The 21,255-nt window shown below is 39.6% G+C and overlaps 1 protein-coding gene across 1 annotated transcript; it reads right to left on the reverse strand.

Moving 5' to 3' along the window:
- Positions 1-322: 322 nt before the first annotated feature.
- On the reverse strand, positions 323-20,342 carry atp10b (ATPase phospholipid transporting 10B). Its single transcript, XM_044127363.1, has 21 exons — positions 18,456-20,342; positions 14,426-14,630; positions 14,098-14,183; positions 13,687-13,793; positions 13,126-13,257; positions 12,819-12,946; positions 12,412-12,664; positions 11,543-11,739; positions 10,587-10,757; positions 8,116-8,620; positions 7,917-8,017; positions 7,704-7,830; positions 7,415-7,599; positions 4,453-4,720; positions 3,777-3,853; positions 3,560-3,685; positions 3,258-3,458; positions 3,076-3,156; positions 2,872-2,976; positions 1,667-1,854; positions 323-849 (listed from the first exon to the last, which is right to left on the reverse strand). The coding sequence occupies exons 1-21, from the start codon at positions 18,863-18,865 to the stop codon at positions 564-566; spliced, it is 3,939 nt and encodes a 1,312-aa protein (XP_043983298.1). The 5' UTR covers positions 18,866-20,342; the 3' UTR covers positions 323-563.
- Positions 20,343-21,255: the final 913 nt, after the last annotated feature.

Below are 21,255 nucleotides of genomic sequence, written 5' to 3' on the forward strand. Positions count from 1 at the left end.
GGGCAGCAGGGATCTAACTGCGGGCGGCAGCGTGTTATATAAACTGAGCCGCTGCTGTATAATGAAGTATGCCCATGATAACTCAGCCCTTTTTACAAGTGGATGTGCTTGTGCACACTCCATTTCCATAAAAAGCTCCAGGACTTGCAGCATAGAAACCAATTTTCCACCTGATTCATTTTCATTTGGATTTTGCTTGTTTTAATGAAGATGCTCCATCAGCATACGCAGAAATGTTCACAGTCGCTTTATTTGTTTGGCCTGAAATAGGTGAGAAGATAATATTGGAGACATTAGAGAAAGGTGCCTCTTTTTAAGGGTGGGTGGCCACTAACTGGGTTAGCACCGCCTCCTGAAAACCCACCGGGATTGTAACAGGCTTATGTATTGCTTTGTTATGATGAGAAGAGGAAGACAGGTCTGTGCATGCTTTAATTAAGCAGTTTATTGCAAAATTAACTACAGTCAGAGAGTCACACATGTGCCAGTTAAGATATTTACAGTTTCCTGAATAAATTATCATCGCAGCGTTTCTCGAACTCCCATCCAGTGGCCTCCGTTTCTCACGTGTGCACAGCCCTCTGACGGCTCTCCGTGATGACGTTCAGGCTCAGATCATCCCCCATGAAATCAGAGTCAGGGAGAAAGTCGGGGAAGATGTCCACAGGGGTCTCCAGGGTAGGAGAGGGTGGGTCAGGCAGCTCATAGCGTTTGGCCGGTGCTCCACCCCTGAAGCCCCTCCACTCCTTGATCCACTGGTCCCTCGTAGCAGGGTCCATCCGGTCCAGCTGCCTGCCTTGCAGGAGTGGGGAGGGGGCGACAGAGTTCTTCAGCACATGAAACGTGTACCTGAGGGAAAGAGCGCGGTGATGAGAAAGTAGGCCAGTGAAAAACATATAGGCTTTTGATGTAAATCAGAGCGCTCTCGCTAAAAAAATCGGCACTTTCAGAGGAAGCAGGGAGAGGAAGACGATTGAAGCAGCAGCTGATCCTCACCGTTAATATTAACATGATGCGTTTACAAATCTGCAAATGTAGTTGCAGTAAAAGGAGAAGGATCGTTATCATGGTTATTGAGCTGAATAAGTCTAAAAGAAATGCAGAATAATAAAATAGGTATGATTTGATTCACATGTTGAAAACATACTGATATAGGCCTACAGGTTGCAGCTATGCAAATGCTCCAAGTTTTATATCCGTGAGGCAAAAAGAAAGGAAACTTGGAAAAAAACGATGAAGCTTTCATAGCATTTACTACAATTTATCAATCTCCAGCTACTTTGTAACTGATTCTAAATTTAAGATGACAAATTCTGACATTTTTACTGTGTAATTGTTCATCTCTGTAGCATATTCTTTGAGGATTCATTTTTTTATTCAGTAAGAATTTTTTATTACATTTCGAAGCAAAAATAGAAAATAAGAAAAAGAAAATACAATGTTTATATACATTTTTAATTCCTTTTTTCCATATTTGTATACATTATCAGTCAATTTCTATTGTCATTTTATTTAAGGATGAAAGACAGAGTTGAAACATAATAAATAAATAAAAAAAAAGCTTTATCAGTATATAAATAAGTGTATTATTTTCAGCAGAAAGTGTTGTAAAAATAAATTGGTGCAATAAATCACAGAATGGCAGACGCAGAGAGGAGGACTGTACCTGGGCAGCAGAGCCACCACGGTGCAAAGGGTGACGATGAGGTAGAACATGGGGTCGGCCATCTGGCCCTGGAGGATCCAGTAAGGATTGGACGGCGGATTACAGGTAACACAGACGGCGGTGTAGGCCAGCACCACAATGAAGTACAGCGCCACACTGCCCAGCATGATAACCCAATGGACCAATGTCTACCACACAATCAAAAGCAAAACAAATACACATACTGACATTAGCTTTTTCTGGTTAGTGCAATTTTTATGTAAATAACTTCAGATGGTTATTGAGTTAAAAGAGGTTTTATGAAATGGTTCAGATCAACCAGAAGGGAAGACATTTCCATGGTTGGGGGCTGTAATGAAGATCAGCACTGAGGCGTTACATAAAACTCAGTTACACACAACTATAGGAAGGAGGTTTTCTGACATATTTTGACAGAGCTGTGTGTTAAAGTGAAAATAAGCATCACAATAAGATATAATGAGATGTTTGGTAGCAGAACTAGAAGTTTTACAAAATCTTTCTCTGGTTTGATGAGACACAACTGCCAGCGGTGCTAGTAAGCACTTAATACCTTCAACATTCACTGTGTTTTAAATGTGTGACAGCCTTTCAACAATCACAGTCCAAATACTGACTTACGCTGACATTCCTACTAGTTTTTCTGATTGAAGACTTCTGTAATTTCGACAAAACACACCATAATGATCAACATTAAGAAAGCAGAGTTAAAAATAGTTATGTGCTGAAATGGACACCGTAGTTGGAAATAACATTTAAAAAAAAAATGAAAAATTTTCCAACTTTTTGAAGCAATCACTCATCAAGGTTTAAAGAGCTGCTTTTCTAACTTCCTGAAGAAGCCAGTTGTGCTGCAGTACCAATTCTAGCTGGCAAGTAACCAGGAAGACATCATTACCAATCAGCCAGTTCTTTATTGCTGTTTGAATAAAATAATTGTAGATATAAATGTCAAATTTAAATTCAATCTAAATTTAAAAAAACCAACAATCTAATTACAGCAAACAATATGAACAAACCTAAATCTGTTCAAAATTTAATAGTATTGGTTTGATGTCAGGTACATCAAACATATGGTAGCAGGTTTTTATTGAAGTTTAGGAGAATATTCACTTTGGTCCTTTTTAGTTAAAACATCGACTGATTGGTCCAATGGAGCGACATATAAATATCAGTTCAGCACTCACCCATGATTTGATTTCGATGGCAAGATGCAGCAGGATAGTAAATAAAGCAGCTGTGTTGAGTGGCATTCCAAAGGTGAAAATATCAATGTCGGAATCCTGGTAAGCCTAAAGGGAGAATAAAACATGTTGTCAAATGTTTGGCAGAATGACTAACAGATGAATTACTGTGACTTATAATGACAGACTTATAGATGTGTTTCCTACCAAATATGGAATGAAGAAGCAGACCAGACTTTGATAGAAGGCATCCAATATGGAAATCCAGAAAGTGAGAAAGTTGTATTCCTAAATTAAAACATGACACATATTTGCATAAAGTAGTAAAATCAATAATTAAAAGTCATATTTACTAAAATTGTTACTTTGAATTTATTTCCTTCACTCACCCCTTTTCCCTGACCGGTCCGGTACAGTTCAGGAACCCCTTGCAGCACCTCCACTGAAGCATCTTTCTCAAAGATGCCAAACATGATGGGTGGAGTAGAGGTGAAGAACAGGTTGAAGAAGATCAGCAGCCAGTAGTCGATCATTGTTGTGGCAGTGAATCCACAGAAGAACTGATACCAGAACAGCAAGTTCACATAGGCCTGAGGAGCGCGTTAAAAGGCACCATTATTATTATTTTTTTATAACAGAATACACAGATTATTCAGACAGCAGAGCACTCTGATTCAGATACAACACTCACCACATTCTTATAGAAGAAATAAATGATCATGTTGGCCAGTCGAGTGTAGCACCAGTGTCCATGGACGAGAAGAAGCTTTTTCAGGTGCTTGAAGCGTGATATGGCAAAGTCGCTAGCATTGACTGCCTGAAAAGACCAATACACACATCACACTGTGATTTAGTCTGGGCGTAGGACGGATGTAAACGTCTTTATTGATAGTGAAGTCAGTTCCCACCTGCATGCCCTCCTGACCGGATATCCCAATGCCAACGTCAGCTGCTTGGATCATGTTGACATCATTTGCACCGTCACCTGGGAAAAAAGTTTGAAGCATTATTACCTGTGTGGTCACTTTTTACGTTTTTTTGTCAATTTTTTTTCTTTTATTTACCCTAAGGGTGGTCATTTCGCACCGCTTAGTAAACACGGATCACTCAAGATTAGGTGTTTTATGAGAACATTTAATAAATTAGTGTATCAGGTTAACTCTGCTGGTCTACCCGGTTGTGTCTGGTTCCACACACATACTTTTGTAAATCCAGAGAGAAAAGTCAACTATAATTGGTTCATTTTGCAAGCAACATCATTTAAAAAAATGAAGTATAATTGATGTGTAGCTTCTTAAAATTCAACATGATTAAGAAGCGTATAAAAGGTAGAGATAGCTGCCGTAGTAGAAGATTATTTCCTTTTCTCTTAGTTATGAGAAAATTTAATCAGTGGCACATGTACTCCACAACATTTGTAAGTCAAGTTTTCCTTTAAAATATTTATCAACCAGTTTTGGAAATAGAAGTGGTTTAGCTAGATTTGACATCGGACCAGTTGAAGACAAACCACTAAATGATTCAGCATAATTCTGAAACTAGATGAGTAAAAACAAACACAATATAAATTCTACTTTAACTTACCCACGGCCAGTGTCATGACTTTGAGCTTGTCCCTGACCAGTCTCACCACTGCGCTCTTTTGCAGGGGTGTTACTCTGCAGCAGAGAACCGAGCGGCAGTGTTTCGTCAGTTCCATGAACCGCTCCTGCAGGTCAGGCGACATAGCCATATCTAGCGTGTTTCCATCAATCACCAGAGAAATGTTCTGCGTGGTGCCAACGTTGCGAGGGTCGTCTCCGTACCTCCTCACCTCCTCCAGAGTGCAGTCCAGGATGGACGTGCACGTAACCTGGAAAAAACAGAAGCTGCTAGTGACTTGAAATTTAGCTAAAGATGAGATGCATTTAATTTTTTTTTTTTTTTTTACAATAAAACAAGGATATGTTTGGCTAAGGGACCAAGTGATGCTTTACAAAAATGCCCAGAAAATAAATAGAGATGACACAGTAGAAATCCGCTCTTTAACAGGACACAGATTACTGTATGTGCTGAGTCAGGCTCTGGTCCCATTAGATTCATCATTATTGTGTGTGAATAGCTCCAGACGTAGCCAAAAGAAGGTTGTCATGATGACTACTCCACGTTTTCGTTTTTTCTAAACACAGATTATAGTTCTCAGTGAAGTTCATTAGTGTTGGTGGGAAGGTGGATGTGGGAGGTCATCTCTCCAGTGGTCACTGAGTTATGGTTGTAAGAAAAAAAATGTTCATTAAAGTGTATTTCCTGAGAGGGTTGAATATTAGACTGGTAATTAGATATGAAAGCATTAGTTACGATGTTGGGGGTATCTCACCCCATTCGTCATCAGTTGCCAGTGTCTCTGAGGGACACGCCGCAGCCCCACTTATTTCAGACAGATCCACGTGTATCCCTTAGAGCTGCCAAGTAATTTTTTATCCATCCAGGGCCAGAAGGAGAAGACATGGTCAAGTCATTATGAAAGGCTTGTTCCTGTGCAACCACATTTTAATGACCTGAGTGAGGTAGGCCCCCACACCGTACACCTTATCATGCTCAGGTGGAAAGTAAGGGTTTTGATTTTAGTTTAAATGTAGAAGGGGTCAAATGAATAGAGACGTTTAAGTCGGAGGCAGGAAACGTCTTGAATTAGCACTTCGGAAAATCCTTATGTGAAACTTCTAAAACATTATTACAAACAAGATATATGAGAATATGAATGCATACAAAAGTGTTACAAGTTGTGAAATATTTTTAGCTTTGGATGACTGAAACTATGAATAAAAAAAAAAATGTGTTGGTCAAATATTTTATTGTACAGCTGGAATTCATCTTTACATTTATGACTTCATTCTTTATGACATTATGTGAGCATAAGATATAATGTGAAACATGACTCACTTTTTTGACAGCCACCATTAAATGTGATAAAAATAATCAGCAGGTTTCACACTTTGTTTTACTTTTGACCATTTATACGCTAACATAGAGTTAGCCTTGCGGAAATTAACGTTGAAATATTCTTGTCACAAATCTGGAAAGCTTCTTAATACAAAATGGGATCTAATTCTACCTGGCATGAGAAATACTTGTTGAGAGGTTTCGTCTGTGCATGATTAAATTTGTTGGGCATAATTGGGAAAAGTCCACACCTAATTAAGGTCCTAAAGTCAATTTTCTATGCATTAATGTGGGAGGCGAGAGGCAGCCGAGGCTGGAGTCCCACTCTCACTGAACACAGAAACTGCACTCAACAGTAACGCAATACAAACAGCAGGAAGTGACATCGTAGAGTTTTTCTTTAGCACAAATGCTAAACCTGAAATGCAAATTCAAAAACTTGTTCTGTTTGGTATTTATTGATTATTGTATGTTAATTAAGTGAAAAAATACCCCCACATGAACTGAGTGAGTTTTGAAGTAAAATAAAAAAATATGAACAGAGCTCCCTTTTATCAATATACGACAAACACTTTCAATAAAAACCAACATGATTGTATTAAGACTAGAAACACATCATACCAGACCAATAAGTCTGGGTTTTCTTGATATGAGCAATTGTGACTCTGCACTCAGGGAGCTCCTCTGTCAGGGGATGGAAAACAATCATCAAAGTTACCTGTCAGTCACGTCTGACTATTTCATCACTTACATGTATATTCAGGCAGTAGAGGGATATGCACCCTCTGTGTTGCAAACAGTGTGAGAAATATAAGAAAATATCACCATATTACTGATTTACATGTTTGAGCTTTTATTCACAACCTAAAATACACAAACAAATAAAATCTCCTACAGTTCTACAGCGAATGCAGATTTGGGCAAAAAGAAAACAAGATTGCAATATAAACTTTTGTTTATTAATTAACAGGGTTGGACCAAGAAACCATCTTGTAACCAAATTATAGGATTTTCTATTTGAACGACCAGCTGAAAACTCTTTTTCAGGGAATAAACGATGAGTAAAACAACACTTTTCAGTGTGGAAACTGGTCCTGAGGAAAGACGCAAAGATAGCGGATTTCAGCATCTGTGCACGAGACTAAGAAGTTTTTACGAGGAACATGTCAGCTGTTTATTCTGACTTTTTTGACAGAGAGCTAGACTTTCACTTGTTCAGATCTATCTATCTATCTATCTATCTATCTATCTATCTATCTATCTATCTATCTATCTATCTATCTATCTATCTATCTATCTATCTATCTATCTATCTATCTATCTATCTATCTATCTATCTATCTATCTATCTATCTATCTATCTATCTATCTATCTATCTATCTATCTATCTATCTATCTATCTATCTATCTATCTATCTATCTATCTATCTATCTATCTATCTATCTATCTATCTATCTATCTATCTATCTATCTATCTATCTATCTATGATTCAATTGTCATCAACTGGCCGTGTTAAGTATTTTTATACCTTTACTATAAAGTTATGATATTTTTTTAAAATAAATAACGGTGCCATGCTGAAACAAGCAACATTCAGTGAAGCAGGCTGCTGCCTCCTCACCTTATTTTTGCAGCTCATGTTAATCACCAGGTCTTCCTCCTCCAGTAGCCTGCAGGCATAGCCGATGTTGACAGCCGTCTCTGGCTTGTCACCTGTCAGCACCCACACATGGATCCCTGCCTCCCGCAGAGCCAGAATGCTGTCTGGGACGTTCTCCTGCAGACGGTCCTCAATGCCAGTCGCCCCTGTAGGAGGACAAATATCCCGAGACAGGCATCATTCACACAATGATCTCATCATGAGGATGTGCCTCTCTAGTGCTGGGAATGGTGGGGTTGGTGGGTGTTACCTAGTAGGGTGAGGTTTGTCTCCAGCTGCACGGCGGTTCTCATGATGAGCTCCTCTCTGCACTCCATAGCAGCCTGCGCCCTTTTTCTCTCACCTAACCAGCTTTGATACGTGCTCTCACTCACAACCTGTCACAGATGAAGAGAAATTATGAAAACAAGTTCCTGTACTGTATGATAAATGAAGCCGGTGTGAATTGCTAAGGATTTCATACTTTTTTTGCAATGCAGAGTGTGCGGAGGCCGTCCTTTGCATAGCAGTCAAGGTGGTATTGAGTGTCAGCTGCTATGCTTTTCTCAATACCACTGAAGTTTTCTAGAAGCAGAAGCAGAAATGTTTACACACAATAAGCTCGATTTATTAAGCATGAACGAAATGCATCTAGAAATGTTACTTGTCTGGCCAGCATGTACCTGCATAAGGTGTTCCAAGTAGCTCCATAATGGAGTAGTCTGCACCTTTAGTGTACAGCACATAGTCTTTGGTGACTGGGTGTCTCACCAAAACAGACATCCTCTTTCTGTTGGAGTCAAAGGTCAAGGTGTCCAGCACCTCAAACACCAGGTCCTCCCCAGATGGGAGCCTCACAGTCACACTGTCAGGGGTCCGTGCCAGCAGGATGAAGCCATATGCTCTGGCTGCGTACACCAAGGCGGCCTCATCGGGGCTCTCCGCCTCATAGCACAGTTCCTCTGCCTCTACTATAGTGCTGCCATTTTGAGACGGAGGATGGAGAGAACAAGTCCGGAGTCTGTTTGTGTCTGCTTCGTTCTCCGTTTTTGCAGAGTCTATGACCGGATCTTCTGAGCGAGTACGGTTCCTCTTGTTGCGCTGGAAGAAAGCCCCGGCTTTTTTCACCAAATTTGAAAAGGTTTCCAAAGGGTCAATCGTCTGGCTGGAGTGTGGAGACGTGCACTCCTGAATCAATGTAACAGTATAGCAAAAAGTTATAACGCTGTCGTAAAAGACATATTTTATTATGAGCCAAACAAACGAACCACATTTATAAAAAATATATATTTCCAATTTAGGAATTTGCCTTTCTAATGTACTTTGACATTTGTATTTTATTGCTGACACCAAGTAACAAATATGATTTTCAAAACTGTTTCCAAATAAAAGAAAACAATAAAATGCATGTTATGCATTTGTATCCAATCTCTGACAGTCACATCTGTAAATCATTTGGCGTCCCCTCCACCAGAATTCACATTGAATTTTTACCCAATCTTATCTTGTAAATAGCTCACGCTGAAGAATGGTTGAAAAATGTCTGTGAACATTTCAGGGTTTGCCAGAAACCTGAAGTTTGTTCTCATCTGACCAGATCAACTCCCTCCTCATCTTTTCTCTCTCTCCTGTGGCTTGTGGTAAAGTGGAAATAGGTCTTATATGGCTTTTCTCCTAGAATGGCTTTCTCTTTACCACTCTTCTATAAGAGGCATATTTGTGGAGTGCACCTCTAGTGCTTGTCATGTTAGCAGATTATTTGACCTGAGTAATGGATTTCCTCCACAGCTATAATGCATTAAGCAGTGCTCAGAGATATATTCAAATGTTCAGATGTAATTTTATAACTAGCTCTGCCTTGAACCTCTCTACAGCATTATTCCTGCTGTGTTACTTGATCTCCATGATACTGTTTGTTCACTAATGTTCTCTAATTAACCCCTGATATCTTTATTGCTTGCTATATTTGTACCAAGATTACATTATACAACAGTGGACTTTATTATTATTTTGTTGACTTTGGAGGGAGATTAACTTCACTGGATATAATTTAGGGATATCAGCGTTAAGTGAACTGCATGTAAATGCACAGCACACTGCCATTGTAAAAAAAAAACACAAACAAATTAAACCAGATGTAGGCCTACTATATTTTCTGTGCATAAATATTCCTTTTTTTGATCCATCAGATAAATAATCAACAAAATACATTGAAGTTTGTCATTGTAATATGACACAAAGTGGAAAGGTTTAAGAGCTATTACAGTTTTTCTCAGTAACTTTGGTGCATTTCTGGAACCATCCTTGACATTTGCAAATACTAAGTGAATGAAGAATCCCTCACTTTCTTAAAATCCTTCGTTCGTCTCTGAAAGGTAAATGTTTGTGTCAATGAACATGTCAGGTCCAAAAGAATTTCAAGTCTTCATTTCATTGTTTACGGATAAGACAAACTCTTTAGTCGTCTTGTTAATATAACAGTGTCAGTTTATGGATGTTCTGCTGTAAATTAATGTTAAAACTCTGAATTGTAATTTGTATTTGTGGGATATTTCGTAATGGCAAAACTCAGATTTACACCTTTACTGTTAGTACTAGAAATTGTTGATAGATCGTGTCTCTGTGAAGGAGAAGACAGCAACACAGAGATCCAAGAAAAATGAAAAACAAAAGTAGAAATGGGAACATAGGGCAGTATGTATGTCGATGTGCTTGACATAATAGGACAATATTTTGAATCTTATGACGAACTTATGCTTAACCGTTGTGGTGGTCGAGACAATTCAACAGAGGTGTGTATAATACATTTAAATCAACGTGACAAAAGCAATTGAAATTGCAGTAAAAAGCAGGGTGCTGTACATAATCACTTGCTTCACAGAAATGTGAAGCAGCTTTTTTGATGTGCAGAAGTGACAGAATTACCTGTGTAAGTAGTTTTAAGAATTAAAATTTTATTCTGAGAAATTAACCAAAGTGACTGAGAAAACTGTAATGCTTTTGCAAAAGTGTGTTACTTCTGCTTTCTGTATGACACAGAAAGACGGCACAGTAAAATTGGCAGTTTTCAGTTCTTTTCTTGAAATTGCAGGACACTGATTGTTAAAAACAGAAACAACTTCATGGTTTTTCGAGTTAGTTGCAGTAAACTCACCCCCTGTCTGTGAGCATTTTCCAATGAAACAACAACAGTGTTGCAAATGGCAAGAGCCAGGAAGAAGTCCAGGTGAGGATCAAAATTTCTGTTGCCGTCTCTGCGGCCGCCGCTGCTCTCTGCTCTGCTAATCTGCTGAAGCAGCTTCTGGTCTGGAATCACCTCAGTTTCCTGGAGGAGCAAAAGTTAATCAGCTTGTTAATTAAATACTGCCTGGATGTTGATAAACCATGTCTCAGTTACATTAAGTTCTCCCAAAGCTGACGTAATAGACTCAGAAAGTTTTTCTCATTGAAACTTTCCACTCAGTTGTGTTTGACCAAGGATAAGGCAGGCTTAAAAGGCTGAGAAGGCTGAGAAGAGGAAAGCAGCATTATTATATTTTTATTCATAGAGGGATTCTACTCCGCTGGAGACGCAGCATGAGGAGGAGTAAAAATGGGATCCATGCTGTGTTTTTCTGTCTCTGTATCTCCTCCCCTTTGCTCTGTAGACAAAAATAGATACAGAGAAACTATACTGTACGTCTAAACAGCAATGACTAATCTATCGTGCACATTTACAGTTGATGTAAAATTGGTAGTCTGTGCCAAATGGTACTCAGTGTGACCATATGTCCTGTCAAAAACACAGGGGCAAAGCTGAGCAATCGCTGACACCGAGAAGCTTGACCATCTGCGACAGAGACAGGGACCACGAGGCCTTTGACTCAGGGATGAGTCAGATTTGGGTAAACAGATTGACACTATGAGGTTTTCGTTGGGCAGATTTATATGCTGTAAAAGTCTGATATATATTCTTGCTGATTAAAAAGTTGTGAATTTTAAATCCGAAAAATGCGCAAACGAGGTTGAAAAGTTGATGAGGTGTTATAGTCCAACGTGACGTAATGTCATGTCTTTGTGATCCCCAGTCACACGTCCTATTATTTCAGAATGAGCATGTGGTCTTCATACCAGTGGACTGCTGAACGCCGCATCGCTCTGTGCATTCGCTGCCACCTTGCTTTTGCGCCTCCTGCCATGAAGTTGTGTGTCTGCCGGGCTGATGCCCTCAGCTTCCAAGGACCACCTGGTTCGTGGGAGTTGTTGATGCTGGTTGAAGATAACCTCCTCCTCAGACTCAGGCTCATCAATGACATCAAGGCGGATGGCTGGAAGGCATCAGAGATTTTGTCAAATTAGCCTTGAGCTGCGTTTAGTCATGGTAGAGACATAAAATGTATATGCATACACACATATATAGTTCTGTGCCTTCCTCTCCACACCTTTCTAACTCAGCTCCTTCAGACTAGCGGCAGCAGCGATGAGCGAACACCTGATAGAACTGCACATCTGCTGAGCTTATTATACAAACTACTTCTCACTCCAATACTCTTAAGAATGATTGTAAATGGCATAATGGAGGAGTATTTTTTTGGTGACGTGGGGAATGTCAGAAACAGCAAGAGCATCTTAAAGAGACAGAGGCCAAATTCAAGGTGAAATTACAAAGTTTATTTTATAACCCTCTGACAGTCATGAAGACACCCATTGGATAACATGTAAGCATTTTGAGCATAACAGTTAAGAGGTTAAGTTATATTTGATGTAAACAACATTTTATAACAACTGAAGGTAACATAGCTACTGAATTGTGCTATAAAATGGTAATATCTACCTGGAAAATAACATTTTGATGTGGTTTGCAAAATACTTTACTGAAATTTTCCTTCATCATGCGACCATGTAGAACTCTCATAAACTTTAAAATGATCTTCCAGAAGAATTGTCCATAAATAAGCTGAGAAAGGAGCATCATCTTGTTTCCTTACATATCTCCTTACCGTTTTCTTTGTGCGGATACTCAGTTCCCATGACGGAGCATCGCCGGAACACCATCTTGTTCTCAGTGAGGGTGCCCGTCTTGTCTGAGAAGATGTATTCGATCTGTCCGAGGTCCTCCGTGATGTTCAGAGCCCTACACTGGACCCGACTGTCCGTCTCCTCATCGTACAGATCGATGTCATTAGTAATGAAGAAGATCTGACCCACTTTTACCAATTCAACAGACACGTAGAGAGAAATGGGAATCAGGATCTAGGAGGAACGATGAGTCCAGCGGAGGTGGTGGAAAATAATGCAGACAGGACAAAGGGAGAAAAAAAAAACAAAGAGGACAAGAACTAAAGAGTTAGCTTAATGAGTTTAAACTGAGTTGGAACAAAGTGTTTGAGTGATGTCTGTCTGACACCTGAAGAAGGATGATCATCGTGAAGAACATGTAGAAACTCTCAAGACTGGGAACATCCAGGTGACCGCTGCTGTCAGGAACCAGGAAAGAGGGCACACCTGGCAGTGACTCCAACCACAGGTAGTGACCTGTATGGGTAAAAGCAGCTCAAATTACAGACAGGAAACATGGATTCCTCATCACATCCCTCCTGCTTCCTCTCTCTTTGTGAAGGATGAGTTTAGGCATATGATCAAATTGAGCATGGTTTAAATCAAGAACCTAATGTCACACAGCAACTTTGCATTTAAGTGATGTGATTTATTACCAAGGGCTCCGATGAGGCACATGGTGAAGAGGAGAAGGAGGCAGAAGAAGACGTCTACATTTAGCTTCCGCTCCAGTTTGCTACGCTTGTATCTCGACCCACTGCTGTTGAGCATGGACTTGGTTTCATGGCCTTGAAAATTTCAGAAGAAGGCCATTATTCAAACACTGATGAAAATCCTCATCATATCTTCAGACTGATATTAGTACAGAGGTAAAAATACGCAAGCTTTTTAGATAAAAAAATAAATAAGGAAGCAATTTTCCTAAAACGAAAACACTGCATTAACATCTTTCATAAAATATATTATCATGATAATTTGTGCCTTTCTGTTTAGAATTTGAATCAAAAATATTTACATAATTTTGTATTTGTTTTGGCAATTTAGGCTTCGTCCTTGTATTAGCAACAAGCATCAAACTTACATCAGCACATTTAGCAAAGCTTCACAAACTGATTAAACAAACTGAATCTCAGCAAAGTCAAGGTACAAACCAAACATGCATCATTTGCCCTGTTGAAAAGTTGAAGGCTAAAGCAATCAGCAAGTTGTGAAATTACCTGCATACACCACAAAGCCAACAGCGTGATTCGTGTTTCTCACTGTGCAGCCTCGCAGCAGCAAACTCTCAATGTTGGCGCCCACCTTGTCTTTATCAGGTTTCTCTCTGCAGCGAGGGAAAGTGACAATCGCTTTTACTGTCAGACCTTGTTAGATATTCATTATTGCTGACGTATTCCCCATTAGAGCTCTCCTGCTTTATGTCTGTAAATGAACAGCCAGAGCTGACCGCCTGTAGGAGCTGTGGTGCCCGGGAAAATCGATTATGGTCTATTACAGCCCCAATGATGTGTCAGCTATTATTGAGAAGTCCAGTGAGTGGGTGGGAATTAGTTGTCAGGCTTCTTGGTAAGGTTCTGAAGAATGGCTTCTTTTTAAAATCTACGCCAAATGTGCATTTTTATACTCACACGAAACACTTGAAATGATTCAGATTGTTGTTGGGCCTTTCACACACCACAACCGAATTGAAGCTCTCCGGTTCAAATCCGAGATTCTGGAGAATAAAACACAATGCAATCCCATTTCTGTAGGAATATATACCTTTTATTTTCAGCTTCACCTAAACTTGAACAACAACACAATTATATCTGAATCCTTCTGCCTGCAATCCAAATATAAGCTCTAATGTATGTGGACTGACAGGCATGTTTTTTGACTTTTATTTCCCTCTTTGACATTTAGCAAGAGAAGCAGGGACTGTGAGTAATGTCAGAACGAGTCAGCAATATTTCTCACCGCTGCCCGAAGTCCAGAAACAACTGTCCTCTGCTTCAGGTTGGTTTCCCCATCCAGGTTGGCCGTCTCTATGTGGCAAACGCCATTCGGCTCGGATGAATAGAGGAGGAGCATGTCTGCTGGGACGATCTCATTGGAAACTACCCGCACAAAATCTCCCACTCGCACATCCTTCCAGCGTCTCTCCACATATTGCTCGTCCCTCCTGTAGTCAGAGAAGTCACAGTCACATTTCATAAATTAGAATATAGATTCTGATAACTCTCGTTTGTCAAATTAAAAGTGCCTTTTGAAAAAAATCACCTTCAGACAAAAATTTGGGCATTAAGCCCACATTTTGGCGTCTAAAAATTGGACTAATGTAATATTCCTCATGTTTTCAATAACTTTAAATGAAAAATCATCAGAATTTATGGAAGTAAAGGCTGCTATTTAGTTAATCTATCTAATGTGTTTCAGTTAGTAACAAATTTCCTGAAATTAATGGACTTTTCAAGAATATACAAATTTATTGAATGAATCTGTCACCATCAAACCTCAGATTGGCTTTTACGTACCGTGCCTCACAAGACGTCATCAAAGTTTATTGAAATTTTATGGGAAAGCCCGACATAGAAAGTGCATTACCCAAAGATCTTAACTTCATTTTCGTTTCTATTCAGCTTGAGAAAGTTAAGGCTCTTCCACACGCTGATTTGTGCATCTGCTCAGTGTTTAAATGGGTTCATACTCACCTGGTGGCATTGTTATTACCTGCACAGTGATGGTGACTAATCATATCAGGCTACTTCTTAAAGGATGATTTAGCAAAATCATGTAGATATTAAATAATTGTAAGAAAGTTCATTGGTACTTCTTGTATAGTCAGAAACATGAAGGACTGTATAGTTGGCTCAAATTATTTCCTAACCTGATTTCCTTGAAAATATAAAAAAAAAAAATTGAGCAATGACACGAAGCAACATCAACCTCTATGTAAAGAGGAAATGATCATTTTGGATCATCCAATAAATCTGCTGTGTTTTCGAAGGAGAGAACAGAAAGAAAAGACGTTTTGTGAATGAACTGTTCTGAACTTTGTGAACTGAGACAGTTTCAAGATTTCAAGGAGTGTTTTGCATGATGGTTAAAAACCAGCATGTCAAGCTGAGCAGCGGTTACAGGATGTTAAAAGTATGCTGCCCTGCATGTAGAGCCTGATGGGTTAGTTACTACTCAACACCACGCCTCACTCCCAACAAAGCCAGGAGGGGAGCCGGCTGTATTTTTAGGATGTTGCATTCATCACCTTGCATACGTTACCGTACTTTCAAAAATGTCTTTTGTGCGTCAGACAGTCAGAGTTTATATATGCATTACATGTGCCCCCACTTTGTTTTTAGTGCTTTGCAAATGTCTGAAGTTCTTTCTGATGCGCTTTTCATGTTTTTTATTCAGAGAAGATTTTTTTTTTCATCAACACTCTCAACTTCATCCTATGATGCAGACAGGCCAAAAAGCTACTAAACTCAAGAGTTCAGGAAACTGAGCAAAGGTCAAATATTAAATGGGATCTGATAGCAGGAGAACATCAACAGAAGCCAACACAATTATTTCTTTACCTTTTTCCTCATTATGTCAGCACACACACAAAACCCACTGTCACTATATTTTGGATGAAGGATGCCAACAGGCAAAGTGGATGTTTTCACTTACTCCAGCCATAAAAATCCAACATGGCTGCCATATCTTCCACACAGTGTTGGTTGTGGTGATAAATGATTTGTATCACATAAAATCTTTTCACAATCTCTTTCACAGATTCTTTGGTGTTTAAATAAATTAAATTAGTGCTGAGGTCATATTTCAAACACCATGCAAATTCTGCATGGCAGGAATACATAGATCTGTTGGGTGGACTTTTGTTATATTTGATGCCACTGTTTCTAAAACGTACAAACAGCGATTAGGACATTGTAATGAATGGGAAATAAATAATTTGTAATAATTTAGAGAATAACGAATCACATTTCATATGAATAACTCAGCGTTTTGGGACATTGTGCTTGTCTGCTTACTTAAGAAACAAACACATCAAGGCTGCTTTATGATCTGAATGCAAAGTCTGAAGCCTTTGCCTGAGGTTAAATTAGCTTAACTCCGCACAGACGGCAGACAAGACAACATCTGGGTGAGTCAGCAGATGACATGGGATGATTTTGTGTAAGGGAAAAAAAAAACATTTTAAGAAATGTTTCTCTGCAAAGTGAGTTAGTATATCAAAACAGTGAAAGTTTCAGAATGAACTTTAACTTGAGAAATTATTTTAAAACTAAAGGAACTTATGTATCTGTTTTTTGGGGGCGGGGGAAGAAAAAAAATATTTTAACAAAGTTGAGTGAAATCTTGTATAACATATAATAGATGCTACTTTCAGTCTATGCGAAAATGTACTCTTTCAAACAACATTGAATACAACAAAATGCTTGGATATAGAGGACATTTGATGGTTATAAATGTCCTCTATATGCAGGCAGTCAAGTGCTAGCACAAAAACAATATATTGGTTTTATGCTATAGCATTTAGCAGCACTATTAAGAGCTGCCGTGCCTAAGCACCACTTGGCTGACAAGTGTTTCAGATGGGAAAAAAATAGTATTTGATGGCCCACAGGATAAGACATTTCATGCTTCACCTAAAACTATTCAAACAACAATGAGAAAAAAAAGACTTGATGGGAAACAGATGGGAATTAGGGCCAAGTTTCTCTCGTCTGACTGCATTCTACGTGCGGATCAAAGATGACTAGGCTAAACGAATGACTTCTAATGTAGTTTCTACTTGTTATACATGAAAAGATGTAAAAAATCTCGAGTTGCTTCAGGAAACATTTATATATACACCGCCTTACAATCCAACAATGAAAGTTTAGGAGTTCCAGTAAACTCAAAGGAACCTAGTGGACCTGACCAAGCTAATTATTTGATTGCACAAGTGTCAGAAACTCAGCAGAGTTGACACTGAGTCAACTCTACATGGAATCGGCAGTCTTTTCTGCATGAACTGGGTAAAATCTGCAATGTTTTCTCTTGTCTAAAGCTTTCAAAGCAATTTGTTAGCTTTCTGTGCCCAGCATAAAAAGCAAGAGAATGTAGTTTTGGTTCATTTTGATCTTTGTTGTATACATTTTTCTTGATAATAAAACTTTTTTAATGTAAGAAAGACTTTTAATTTCACCCCAGATGGAGACACATTCGTAAGGAAAATGTATGTGTGGTAATTTTAGATTAGATTAGATTAGATTAGATTAGATTAGATTAGATTAGATTAGATTAGATTAGATTAGATTAGATTAGATTAGATTTTAGAGCCAGTGAGAATCCTGTAGCCACACTTTTTAGGATTATACTTTATCCTCCGTGATGTGATTGTTTATTGGAGACTATCTCCAGAAATTTGGCGTGGATTTCCCCTCCCAAAACATCTTAGGAGGGCTGTTCACTCATGACCAACACAATCATACTGACTTGACACAAATGCTAGTACAACAGCGAGATGTCAACAACATTGTGTGACCAGGCGCAGTAAAAGATTTATTGCCAGGAAGCAATGTTGCAAGAAAAAAAATCAACTGAAACATATTTCCAGGCTTAGTTTATAATTCTTCAGTGGATCAACCCCTCCTCTCTTCTTGTGCTCTCCAGTTCACAGCATAGAATAGGGTGTGAGAAAGTCTGTCATCCTTTGTAAATTTTTTCTTTTCACCAGTCATTCAAAAATAGAAAACAGCTAACCTTACTGTCTCTGCTTACGTAACACTCAGATGAGGATTTCATCAAACATGCTCGCTGTGATGGTGCGAAACGTTGTATAATCTCCCACGGATTCTCTATTTTTAAGTCGAATATTCCCAAAGGTGTGCTGGGACACAGAGGCGATGAAATACACAGATGCAGACATACAGAGAACCAGAAACAGATGTGCATAATGTGGCTTACACCTGCCACATCATGCACGAGCATTCAGCACACAAGAAGCCCCTGAACGTACCTGCTATAGATAAAACATGGCGTGTTGTTGACCTTCCTGTCCGACTGGTACCTCCTAAAGTCCTCCCAGCCATCCTTCAGGGCCGTCAGCAACATGATGACACAGATGGGGATCAGGGCCACCTCAGGCTGGAACGCGTTCACCACGGGGATGAAGTTCAGGATGGCTATGCCCACAAAGTAGAGGTTCGCCAAACGGTGAAACTGCTCGTAAAGGTTCATGGGCAGGAATAGCAGCAGCGAGTACTTTGTGGTTTTGATGGCGTTAGAAAGGAAGAAGCGATTAGGTTGCTTCGACTTCTCCAGTCCCTCGTACGTCAGATTGGACACCAAGCTGCGGAGTTCCCTCTCCCGTGCCCTCTGACCTTCCAGGGCATCCCTCACCAGGGCCAGAGGGCTTCGCCACGTCATGATTGGATGTTGCTTTTGTTTCCTTTCCTCACCAAAGTTCCATTTCCGCAGATGTTGAAGGGCTTCACTTCAGAGGCCTTATCTCTCTCTGTGGTTCTCTGTCAATGAGTGAGGCCTGAGTCGAAACAAGTGACAACATACCTTTCCTAGGACCGCCCCTTTGCAGTGACAGGTGTGTTTGCATTCCTTACTCTGGAGCTATTAAAGGAGAGAGGCAAGATAATTGAACTGAGAAAAAGAAATGCGTGCTGAAGAGACTCAGCTGATTTTCACCAAAATTCTTTACATTGTAGGAAGTTGAGTCAGTACTTCAGCTATGTGTTTTCTTCAGCATAATAGTGACTATTAAAATGGAAAACAAAAACAAAACAAAACAAAAAAAACATGAAACTTTAAAGAATTAAAATTGATGCTTTGACAGGAAAAATCCACCTGATTGAGGAGAATTTCCCCAAAATGATCTGGTAGGTCAGGACAGATCAGGAAACTTGAACTGCTGGACATCAGGAGATTTGAATTGTCAAGTTTAACAGTGAGCAAACACCTCAAGGATTGCATAAAGATCTCCATACATCAGCTACATACAGTGGAAAACATGGGTTTCACAATGCATTGCAAAACTATTCACATTTTGCTAGGGTACAATCACAAACCATGACATATCTTATGGAGATTCTAGGAAAACTAATAAACACAGCAAACAGATCAGAGACCCAGTTTATAGTTGGGTTCAATCCAATTGAGAATTTGCTGTAAAATCCTCTTTATTCTTAAATCTAACTGAGTTTAAATTATCTTAGAAAAGTGAGGAAAAATTGTAGTTTCTAGCTGGTAGAGACAAACCCTAAAAGGCCCACAGCTCTCATTTCAGTGCAGGGTGATTCTAGAAAGCATCACCTTTCAGGTGTAGTTAACAAAAATACACATCACTCTTTCCAGATCTTGGGTGTAAAGGAAAAATCTTGAAAGACATTAATTCAGCTTCACAAATTTGCACAACTTTATGTTGGTTTGTGTCATGAAATCAGTGAATTCTTTGAAACTCCTGCATTTCAGTGTGAACGCTAACCGGTCTAATTTGTTCTTAGAGAACCTTAAAGTCATTTAAATGGAGAACAATGTGAGCATGAGCACATTGTTTAAACTGAATGAAAAACTGGACTAACTACAACATTTATTGCATTTGTTAGGGACTCTGAAGGGCACCAACAAGGCTGCTTCTTGCGCAGATGGCATGCATGTAGGAAGCTTTCCATTTCCTCATGTTGACGCAAGTTGTCTTTTCCAAACCTGCCTGCCAAGTCTCTCTGATAAATGCCTGATTTATTCCAGACCACTTGTTTGTTGCTAAAATCTCAATAAACCTGCGGTGAAGAAGTCAAATCCAGATTGAAGCAAGCAGATACGGATGGACTTGTAGGGTCTCAAAATGTGGAAATCCTGAGCACAAACCAGAACATGATCTCGTATTTATCATAAAAGACACATCATATTTTCCTGTCAGTGAGCACATGACACAACAGGCTCCCTCCCTCTCAGCCAGCCTAACGTGTTTTTCCATCACATATGTGCGTGGCCGGGGAGTGGCGTGACGCGACTGTGTCAGACTCACCCACTCAGCCATCCCAGTCAGCGCTGGCCGGCTTCGGCTTAGTGGGCTAGCCAACTTGACAGAGCTCAGCTGCGACTCCACACACAGGCGCACACACGCAGTCACACACGTGGCTCCACAGACCAGAGGTCTGTGCATGGCTAATTACGCCAGTGACATGGAAAGACTACAAAGCAGGAAGCATCTGCCTCCCCTCCTATTCTCATGTGAACACTAAAGCCCTTTTTGAAAAGAGGAAAAAGGAAAGAAAAGGCCAATTTAGTACAAACCATCTGTCTGCTGAGGTCATACATCTGTTATGTGGCTGTGCAGAGCGTTTTCGGAAAATGTTTTACAGGTGCATGAAGGAACAAGGTTACGCATCTTGATACATCAGTTTGCTTCCAAAGGTCTGTTGCACTTAGTCTACTTATTCCCAGAGGCGTCCTGCACACATACAGCCAACATGAGCAACTCTCCATCACAATCTTCTGCATATTTAGCTTCATTTTCTTGCACATAACTCTTCTCAAAACTATCATGACTCTCAATAAATCTTCAGCTGTTACTTCTGTGTAGCCTGTTCTTTTGGGGGTTTTTGTAAAAGGCTCTTCTTTTGAATCTCATTGTGTTCTTTTCTTTTTGAAATCAAACAGCAGCCGCACATTATTTCCTGCTAGGACAAAATCTCTTTTTAAATATTAAATATTCTGTGTTTTGCACCATCAAATATTCACCAGCCTCCATTTATGTGTTCAGACTTTGGCGTAGAGAGCACACTCCTCGGATGGATGCGTTT

This window comes from Gambusia affinis, linkage group LG09, assembly GCF_019740435.1.
Source record: "Gambusia affinis linkage group LG09, SWU_Gaff_1.0, whole genome shotgun sequence".
NCBI lineage: Eukaryota > Metazoa > Chordata > Actinopteri > Cyprinodontiformes > Poeciliidae > Gambusia > Gambusia affinis.

Coding starts and splice junctions, on each gene's coding strand:
- atp10b (XM_044127363.1), bottom strand. CDS start 18,865: ATGACGTGGCGAAGCCCTCTGGCCCTGGTGAGGGATGCCCTGGAAGGT. Junction 13,258..13,686: donor TGGCTTTGTGGTGTATGCAG/GTAATTTCACAA, acceptor GAAATTTTCAAG/GCCATGAAACCAAGTCCATG. Junction 3,157..3,257: donor GGACCGGTCAGGGAAAAGGG/GTGAGTGAAGGA, acceptor GTTTTAATTTAG/GAATACAACTTTCTCACTTT.